General features: G+C 39.4%; 1 protein-coding gene across 1 annotated transcript; it reads left to right on the top strand.

The window, feature by feature from the left end:
• The first annotated feature begins 4,273 nt into the window (after positions 1 to 4,273).
• On the top strand, positions 4,274 to 5,298 carry LOC122006290 (chlorophyll a-b binding protein of LHCII type 1). The gene has a single exon (XM_042561741.1). It carries the CDS (start codon positions 4,350 to 4,352, stop codon positions 5,151 to 5,153), a length of 804 nt encoding a protein of 267 aa, XP_042417675.1. The 5' UTR covers positions 4,274 to 4,349; the 3' UTR covers positions 5,154 to 5,298.
• Positions 5,299 to 10,571: the final 5,273 nt, after the last annotated feature.

Below are 10,571 nucleotides of genomic sequence, written 5' to 3'. Positions count from 1 at the left end.
TCTATCATTTAAACCCTTTTCAAGGTATTTTTACTATTTTTGGTAATTTTTATTTTTTGAGTATTTAGGATAATTTTCATATTTCTAGTATTTTTTAGAGAGGATTTATCTTGATCTGCATCTTGATTTGAGTTAAGATCGTTAAGTTAATTACTTTCCTTTTTGGTTAAAATCTATTTTCTCTTTATAAGATTGGAATTATGATCTATTAATTATAATTTGTTTCCTTATTTGAGTCTTACGTTGTGATTTATATAAGAGTCATGTTTAGATATTGAGGGATCAACCCTCTAGTTTTAATAAAAAGTTTCTTTTTTGGAGGCTCCTCTTCTTGTCTTCTCCTTAATTTTCCTCTTCTCGTCAACACACAGAATTATCGCTATCCTATCCGGCGTCATCGTTCTTGGTTAGCTTGACTCTCTAGATTCCCAAAGATTCTACACATCTAAGAGTAACATTCCAAATCAACGATGTAATTAAAATTCACATGGATCTATGGTGGATTCATTTTCCGTTGTATTTTATTGTTTAATTTTTATATGAAACCCAATAAAAAATTAATAAACTCAACTAGTCCTGGAATGACCGGTCAGATCCTACGAAATTTTTCTACTGACTATCAAGATAAATCGAAAAATGCTCATGATGGACGATCACGAAGTGTCTGTGTGACAACCTGGAATCCAATAGATGGATGAGGAGGTGGAGGTGATGACACAAAAGTATGTAGATGTGGTGGCCATCAAAGTGGAGGGTATAGTTCGACTTGCATAACGGTGTCTGACTTATGTGCATGAGAGCAAACAGTGGAGGGCGCATCTAATGTTATTTTTGGAGAGGTTATTTCCATACTTAGTCACTAATAGTGGATAATATAAGTAGAATGAACAAGATTCATTCTCCTCATATGAAGTATATGCTTGGATATTTATAGGAAGGATTTTAAGAAATACCTGAGAAGATCATGCCCATAATCTCTTAAAAACCAAGGACTATATTCTATCACTGTAGTTGTTAATCCCGATTTAATGGCCACTTAATTATGGTGACCAGAAAAGAAGATTGTAAAGGAACCTATAATTGCAAGGGTGATAACAACTCCGTCAAGGAAAGACCTTGATATGAATCGAGAATGTGGCCTGTTGTGCTTGGAATAAAGAGGTCAAGATAGTTTGTGAGAAAGCTCTTCTGAGAGATGCAATGTGATATTTAATTATATTATATTATATTATATATATATATATATATATATATATATATATATATATATATATATATATATATATCGACTGTGCTATTTGCCGTGCACTCATGCACTCGTGCACGATAGTGGCCTAGGCGCTTGGATCCAAGCGCCTGGATTCCTGCAATAATTTTTTAATTTTATTTTAGGATATATTATAGATATTTAGGGTTCAAGATTTTAGGATTTAGGAGTTGGTTTATAATTAATCTGAGTCAATAAGATTTTCCTCTAGAGTTCAAATTTTCCTTTTGAATTATAGTGTTCAAAATTAAAAATTTTAGATACTCACGAAAATATATATATATATATATATATATATGCTGCAGACCATTCGTCGTGCACTCATGCGCTCATGCACGATAGTGGTCTAGGTGCATCGATCCAGACACCTGGATTCCTACAATATTTTTTAAAATTGTATTTTAGGATATATTATATATATTTAGGGTTCAAGATTTTAGGATTTAGGAATTGGTTTATAATGAATCTGAGTCAATAAGATTTTCCTTCTCGGGTTCAAATTTTTCTTTTGAATTATAGTGTTCAAAATTAAAAATTATATATATATATATATTGTGTTATGCTGCAGACCATTTGTCGTGCACTCATGCACGATAGTGGTCTAGGCGCCTTAATCTAGACGCCTGGATTCCTACAATATTTTTTTTAATTTTATTTTAGGGTATATTATATATATTTAGAGTTCGAGATTTTAGGATTTAGGAGTTGGTTTATAATGAATTTAAGTTAATAATATTTTTCCCTCTATGGTTCAGATTTTCCTTTTGAATTATAGTGTTTAAAATTAAAAATTTTAGATATTCACGGGGTATATTATATGTATTTATAGTTTAAGATTTTAGGATTTAAGGGCTGAGTTATAATAAGTTTAAGTTAATAAAATTTTTCTTGTAGTGTTCACACTTCCTTCTTAGGTTATAGTGTTCAAAATTATAAATTTTAGATGTTTCCTATTTAAAGGAAATGCTATATATATATATATATATATAACAAAATGTCATCTGATTGTACGGACTCAGGGTGCCTGGATTCACTCCAAGCGCCCAAAGTCTGTAGTAGTTATTATTATTATTATTTGGGGGTATAATATATGTATTTAGCGTTTAACATTTTAAAATTTAGGAGTTGTGTTATAATGGGTTTGAGCCAATAAGATTTTCCCTTTAGGGTTCAGACTTCCCTCTTGGGTTATAGTGTTCAAATTAAAAATTTTAGATACTCACAGTGTATATTATATATATTTAGGGATTACGATTTTAAAATTTAGAGGTTGAGTTATAATGAGTTTAAACTAATAAGATTTTCTCTTTAGGGTTTAGACTTTTATTTTAAGTTATAGTGTTCAAGATTAAAAATTTTAGATACTCACAGGGTATAGGATTTCTTTTTAGGAAATATTGTATGCCCATTTCTTATCCCACATCACTTCAACTTAGCTAGGAATGAAAGTTGTCGATGTATATTAAGGTGGTGTTTGGTTTATGGATTTGGAAATGAGGGAATGGATTTATTCCCAAACTTTATATTTGGTTGATGAGAATGAAAATAAATTTTAGAATGAAACCTAAAAAATTGGGTATTGATGAAATTCACCTCCTCCTTTGGGTTTTGATGGGAATGAGAATGAGAATTAAGTTTTAAACAAAAATACCCTTAATATATTTGTTCAATTTTTCTTTCATATCATTTTTTCTCTCCTTATCATCTCTAATCATACTTTCTCTCTCATCATTCTATCATCACACTTTCTCTCTCATCATACTTTCTCTCTCCTCACACTCTCTCATTATACACTCGCTTTCCTTATTTTCTTTCATTATACTTTTTCTCTATTCATTCTCTCTCATCATACTTTCTCTCTCTTCATCCTTTCTCATCATGCTTTCTCTTCTATTACACTCTCTTTCCTTATTTTTTTTATCACACTTTCTCTCTCATTATACTTTCTCTCTTCTCAATTTCTTCCATCACACTCTCTTTCCTCAGTTTATTTCATCTCAATTTCTTTCTCTTCATTCTCTCATATCACACTTTCTCTCTTATCATATTTTCTCTCTTCTCATCCTCTCTTATCAAGCTCTTTTCCATCACTTCCGTGTTGGCCCTAGGACGAGTTGGCGGGGGCATTAGGGCGAGCGTATTTGCCTTTTTGCCATCATGCTCTTTTTCATTACACTCTCTTTTCTCATTTTCTCTCATCACATTTTTTTCTCTTTCATTCTTTTCCATCACTTTTTATCTCTTAATATATTTTTCTCACATTCAACTTTTCCTTACATCTAGGTTTTTTTTCTTATTTTCCTCTAAGAGTAAAAAAGAAAATTTTTATTTATTCTAATAAAAAATATTTAACTAACCAAATATTATTTTTAAGAGTGATATTCATGCTCATATTCATTTCCATTCCACAATACTATAATTTTCATTCTCATTCCAATTCCTAAAAAATAGCCCAACGCCACTTAAGAATCATCATTATTAAAGACTTGATTTCCACTGATTAGCGTCAAAGTAGAAATGCTTCAGCTAATACTTAAAATGTTTATTTTATTCTTTAAATTATTATCTAAATTATGTGAAATTGAAAGAGAAAACAGAGCATTTTGATATTAATTAAAATTTTAAAGATATCTTAAAAAATAGTAAATGTTGAAAGAAAATTAAACTGACTTATGGAGCGGAGCGGGCCAATGTGTAATTTCATTAAAAGGTATAAGCTCACTAGGATTAATCCTAGTCGAGCTCAAACAAGATATCAAGATGCGGAAATAATCTGCATGCGTTTGAAACCACAAAAATTTGGGGAATGCAATCAACAAAAGACGTAAGATAGCAAAGTACCCGAACGATCTCTGGGGCTCAGATTCCCGGATTACCACTCCTCCACGTTTGCTACAAAGATCTCACCCAAAACAGCACCATCCAATGAGAGCAAAGATAGAGATTCCACAAGATAAGCGGAAATCAGGGTGCCTCGGGCTTTAAAACGACGCCCCAATTCCGGTTCCAATTCCCATTCCGATTCCAAACGCAGCAGAAGCCTTTCCTTGATCGAGCACCTCTCCTCCATCAATCTGCTTAAATGGCTTCCACCATGGCGCTCTCCTCCCCGTCCTTCGTTGGCAAGCCAGTCAAGCTCGCCCCCTCACTCTCCGACGGCCTTGGCGGCGGTGGCCGGTTCACCATGCGGAAGACCGGCGGCAGACCCAAGCCAGCGGTGTCGGGGAGCCCCTGGTACGGCGCCGACCGCGTCAAGTATCTTGGCCCCTTCTCTGGCGAGCCCCCATCCTACCTCACCGGTGAATTCCCCGGCGACTATGGGTGGGACACCGCCGGCCTCTCCGCCGACCCCGAGACGTTCGCCAAGAACCGGGAGCTGGAGGTGATCCACTGCCGGTGGGCCATGCTGGGTGCGCTGGGCTGCGTCTTCCCTGAGCTCCTCTCCCGCAACGGCGTCAAGTTCGGCGAGGCGGTTTGGTTCAAGGCCGGGTCACAGATCTTCTCCGAGGGCGGACTCGATTACCTCGGCAACCCCAGCCTGATCCACGCGCAGAGCATCCTGGCCATATGGGCGTGCCAAGTGGTGCTGATGGGCGCCGTGGAGGGGTACCGTGTGGCCGGCGGCCCGCTAGGGGAGGTGGTCGACCCACTCTACCCCGGAGGGAGCTTCGACCCTCTTGGTCTCGCCGACGATCCTGAGGCCTTCGCGGAGCTGAAGGTGAAAGAGATTAAGAACGGGCGGCTGGCCATGTTCTCCATGTTCGGCTTCTTCGTGCAAGCCATCGTCACCGGCAAGGGGCCGTTGGAGAACTTGGCCGACCACCTGGCCGACCCAGTGAACAACAACGCATGGGCCTACGCCACCAACTTCGTTCCCGGCAAATGAGAACACCGTGTTAAGATTGTAAATTACTGTACCAATTGGAATGTGCTATTTAGTCATTGTTTTTTTTTATGCTCCGTTTTTTTGTTGAATGGATTGGGGGAAGAGCTTAATTGCTATGTTCTACTCCAAAGCCTTGTTTGTTTTCTATGCTCCTTGTTCTACTCCAAGGCCACTAATTCACTTTTAAAATCCCACTATAAAACTCATTTTTCAAAGCCATGAAGCCTCTAAAAGTAGTTGGTTAATATTCTACTCGTCCACTTAGTTGTTAAAATATTAATATTAAATTTGTCCTATGTCAAATGCTTATAAAGAGTGACCTCCCCGACTTTAACAGATTGATGTGTGTCAGGCAGGGACAAAGCGATCAATGAAGGCCACAGCGAGGCGTGGAATCCGGTATGATATAAACACTCGTTTAAGTTATTTGTAAGAAGACATAAGGCTTTGGTTCACGTCACACTTTGAATGGTTTGGCTAACCTTCTGCATCTATGAATTCGCAGTAATAGCTACTGTATTCCTTACGGTGAGAATTCTCACAGGAAATAACTGTTCCTTTGTTGTTGGAATACTGATTGTCAGAAATTCTCGTTCCCTTTTTTGATCAACTGTAGGAATAAGCTAGTAGGAACTGTTCTTGTTCCATAAACCAAACAAAGGAATTATACTATTTCATCCTTTATTTATTTCATTCCATGAACAAACATTATATTAAGCTTTGATATATCACAAACTATCAACTACTTTGTGCTTGGGCAGCAGCCAGAGATGGACTTTTCAAGGGCAGAAATAGCCTAATGCTGTGATGAGGGCAGTAACAGAGCTAAGTTTGTGTTTAGCTGAATTAAAATTATATAAAATTAATTTTAACTTATCCATTAAGATGATCAGAATAGATAATCTCAGACTATCGACCTTGAAAGTTAGGCCGAGCTGCTAGGTTATTTGAAAGATGGTTACTCTGTATCGCCGAGTCCGAGTCCCAACCGAGTCCGAGTGACAAGTCAAGTTGGCTGAATTCTTCAAGTGCCAAGTCGGGAAGCGAGTCAATGCAGTGTTCAACTAAATCAGGATGAAAATCACCGAGTTGAGAAAAGAGGCCACCTAGTGGTTCCTTCAGTTGGGAACCAACTACTCGAGTCGGGAAGGAACTCACGGAGTTGGAATGCACGTCACCCAAGGAGGTTGCAAAGTGAAGACACCGAGTGCTCAGTTGAGAACCAAACACTCTGAGTACTCATCTTAGTCAAGAAGCAGAGTCATCGAGTCGGGAGTCGATCGTCGAGTCGAAAATCAAAGTCGTTGAGTTGGGAGTCGATCATCGAGGGAGATGTTAAGGCTTGCGCTCAATGCAGTTTCCTTGAAACAAATTTGTCGAACTTTCAGTTGTTCTTAGAAATTCTCTTGAGTCGTCTATTTCCTAAGATATAACAGTAGATCGCCGAGGGAGATGTCAAGACATGCACTCAATATAGTTTCATTGAAACAGATTCGCCCCACCTTTGACTGTTCAAGATTCTCTCAAATCATTTGTTTCTAAGATACAACGGTAGACTATGATCGTCACCAAGAACTGATGGATCACGGCGAATTGAGATGTACCCAATTGCTATCACCACCAAATTTGTCGAGCGAGTGCATGATAGAGAGGAAGAGATAGGGAATTACGAGTGATCTTGTCCAGAAACTAAGTCAAATGAGGGGTTGGTGACGAGGACAAGAGCGTTGACAAAGAGAAGATTGGACTCCTGGACCCCAACACACATTGCAGGCTTTTAGATCATTGAGGGGAGCAGGGAGAAGACGTTCAAAATGGTACCCATGGGCTTGCACACACCACAGAGAGATCCCACGAGGGCATTAAAGCGAGAATCAGGTAAGAGGTCCCTGACACAGACCCTCCGACGCTCAGTCAGAAAAAAAAGCTTCCTGAAAAGTTCAAGAAAAAGTAGAACTATAGTAGATGTTTGTGTGTACGCATACCTAACCAACGGACAGAGACGGATCTATGTTATAGCTGTAGTGGGCTATAGCACACCCCAAATTTATGATTAATTACCAATAGTGAGGACTCACACATCAAGGTGTTGAAATGAGACTCATTTTCTTACCTGGTAGCTTGTTATGACGTCTAATCAAATGGAAACAAATCAAGTGACATAATATAATTATGGCAAAAAGGGGGGGGGGGGGGGGTGAATCATTCCTTAAAAAAAAAAAATCTATCACGTCTAAATCATATAACGATTTTATTACATAAATAATAAAAAATATAATTTGGATGAATAAATTTGTTTGTAGCATAGTCATCTAGAATAATGAGTTTTCTAATTAATTAATTATGTCTGTCAAATTTTATATAACATTAATGTGATGTACGAATGGACGCAACCAAGTATGCCTATATGTATACTTTTGGATCTGCCACATTTCTTCATCGTATATATCGATGATATTAAGGATTTCACCTAATGTAATGGACTCAATTTTATAGACCCAATATATTAAATGAGATAATTTAGTTAAGAATATAGATGTAAATTTTATTATAAATAATTTTATAATTCAAAATTTCATATGCACAATCTCATTAAACAATATCATGTACGGAGTATATCTTTAGTTCTTTTTCTAGCTTTTGGTTATGTCAATTAAATTTTACCTTTCGGATTTAGGGGTTGAGTTATGATATTAAACACATAAAAATTTATATATATATATATAACCATCTCTTATTTCTGGATCCGTCCATGCCAACGGAGAAGACCTCCCTTTTATACTACCTCTCATAACCTACGCAATAATAAGACATCAGGGAATGTCGAGACTCAGGGTATGTCAGGTGATGGGGGGATATACAACAGACTTCCATTAGGTGAAGGAAGATTCCGTGTCGTGAATGTATGTAGCAGAGTATCAGAATATTCTCTGACATGACCATTGTTCTCTAACGGATGGTTGTGATTCCCTAACAATGTTGTTCTCTGCTGATAGTCCGACCGACACTTGGGCCGACAGGGAATAGACTGAGAGTCATGCCCATGAGAAGTAAGAGACTGAACCCTGGAGGACCAACCGACGTTGGGACCGACCAGGAGTAGACTGGAAGCTATGCCCATTAGAAGTGAGGGATTGATTGGCGCTTGGGCCAACCAGGAGTAGACTAGGAGTCGTGCCCATGAAAAGTGAGGGACTGAGCCCTTGGGCCCGACCAACGTTAGGGTTGACCGAAAGTAGACTGAGAGTTGTGCCCATAAGAAGTGAGGGACTGAGCCCTGAGGGATCGACCGACGTGGAGGATCGATTGGCATTTGGGCCGACTGGGAGTAGATTGGGAGTCGTGCCTATGAGAAGTGAGGGGCTGAGCCCTGGGGCCCAACCAGTGTTGGGGTCAACTAGGAGTAGACTAGGAGTCGTGCCCATAAGAAGTGAGAAACTGAGCCTTGGGGGCTGACCGAATCTGGGGCCTATCAAGAGTAGACTGGGAGTCGTGCCTATGAGAAGTGAGAGACAGGGTCGTGGAGGAACCGACCGGATCTAGGGCCGGCTAGAAGTAGATTGGAAGCTAGGCCTTGTTTAGGGGACTACGGTCCGTTGGGACATGCACTCTTCGACCTTAACTGTCACTTTCTCTTGACTCCTGACTGTCACATCACCTTGACCATTGACCCTATCCTATTCCTAGGGACATCCATTATATGTCGTATCAATGAGCAAATTTGCCAAGCGAGTACACAATAGAGAGAAAGAGATATGGAATCACAAGCAAATTTACCGAGCGAGTACACGACTGAGAGGAAGAGAAGGGGAAACAAAGGTGGAAGATTTTTCTTGAGTGTCCTCTAAGTTTTATATTTTGATCTGTTAATAGCTTCATCCTTATAAAGGACCTTAGCCTTTTACTATAGTAAATGACCGAATAAAGGTCATTTAATATCTTTACTCGCTAGCCATTATTACTCATTGGTTTCAATGCGATTGAATTAATCTCAATTAATTCATCCATTTTACATTTGAGTAGTAGTAAAAAAAATATGGTAAAATATTGGTTCATTGACTTGAATAAATTTTACCCCGATCATTCCATTTGACGCACACAGGTCATGTTGCTCGCACGCAAGTCAACTTGATTCAGTGAAATTTAGATCCTGGATTTGTAACCCCTGCACATCCACGTATAAGATAAAGTTTCTCCCTATACATTTGTTCATATCATCAATACATATATTACAATTTAAACTAATAAACTTATCATGAGATTTCCAATGCTCGAACTAAAGTTCCATTGATAATAAAATTTTCTATTTTCATCGATCTTTTATTTCTCCATCATTTACTATTACATTAAGAAAATACCTCTTCCATTGCTCTTTTATTTCTCCATTGTTTACTAGTACCCTATTACATAAAATATTGATTTATTTACTAAGGCAAATTTTACCCCGATCGTTCAGGCATTCGACGCACGCAAGTCGTGCTACTCGCACATAAGTCAACTTAATTCAATGCAATTAGGATCTGGATTTGCACCCTTACATATCCACAAGTAAAATAGAGTATTTTCTCATATATTTATTCACATCATCAACCTATATACAGGGGTGGATATAGGCGAGGGCTGAAGCCCTCGCCAAGATTTGCCGGAAAAAGAGCTAAAGAGGAGTCCAGCAAGAGAAGTTTGGTCTTCGGCGTGATCGACGTCCAACAGCCACAGGATTAAAACAGAAGCAGCGAGGTTTTCATCTTTTTTTTTAAAAAAAAAAAAATTAAATAAAATTTAAAGGTCTCGCTTTTGCAGCCCAAATGCCCAATAGGTCATCCATATGGTTTTTTTGCCCTTCATGTTCGTCAATTGCGCTTTCTCCCTCCTCGCAATCGCAAATCGTGACTCCGCCTCAGCAATCAGCAGTCGGGGCTTCGTTCCGCAGTCCACTGTTCGTGTTCTATCATCCGCTGTCCGCCGGTCCACTTCCCACCAGTCCGACTCCCGTCGGTCTGCCGCCCGCCGGTCCGCTGCCCACCGATCCGCCGCCCGCTGACTGCAGAAGCCACCCACCACTAGGTCCGCAGTCCGCCGCCTACCTCTGACCCACTCTGGTTTTTTCTCTACTTTTATTTTGTTTTCTTGTGTTGATTCCACTATCACCTGTATGTCGGTTCGCCACCAACCAGTCTGCCACCCGCCGATTCGCCGCCCATCGACTGCAGCAGGCTGGCAGCCGCCAGCTGTTAAACCCCGTGGTAGTTTTGATGTGATCAACCAAGTTGGTTAGGTCCTGCTGTGTTTGATCCCTGTGTCTGAGTGTGCAGGAGCTTAGGAGCACAGGAAGTCGAGCGGAAGACGCAACTAGCGAGAAGGACGGCACGGGAAGAGAGCCGACGGGCTCGGTGCGTCCGAAGGACGAGAGAGCTGCAA

This window comes from Zingiber officinale, chromosome 7B, assembly GCF_018446385.1.
Source record: "Zingiber officinale cultivar Zhangliang chromosome 7B, Zo_v1.1, whole genome shotgun sequence".
Lineage (NCBI taxonomy): Eukaryota > Viridiplantae > Streptophyta > Magnoliopsida > Zingiberales > Zingiberaceae > Zingiber > Zingiber officinale.
Note: the sequence above shows the minus strand (reverse complement) of the source record. Positions and strands in the feature narration are given on the sequence as shown.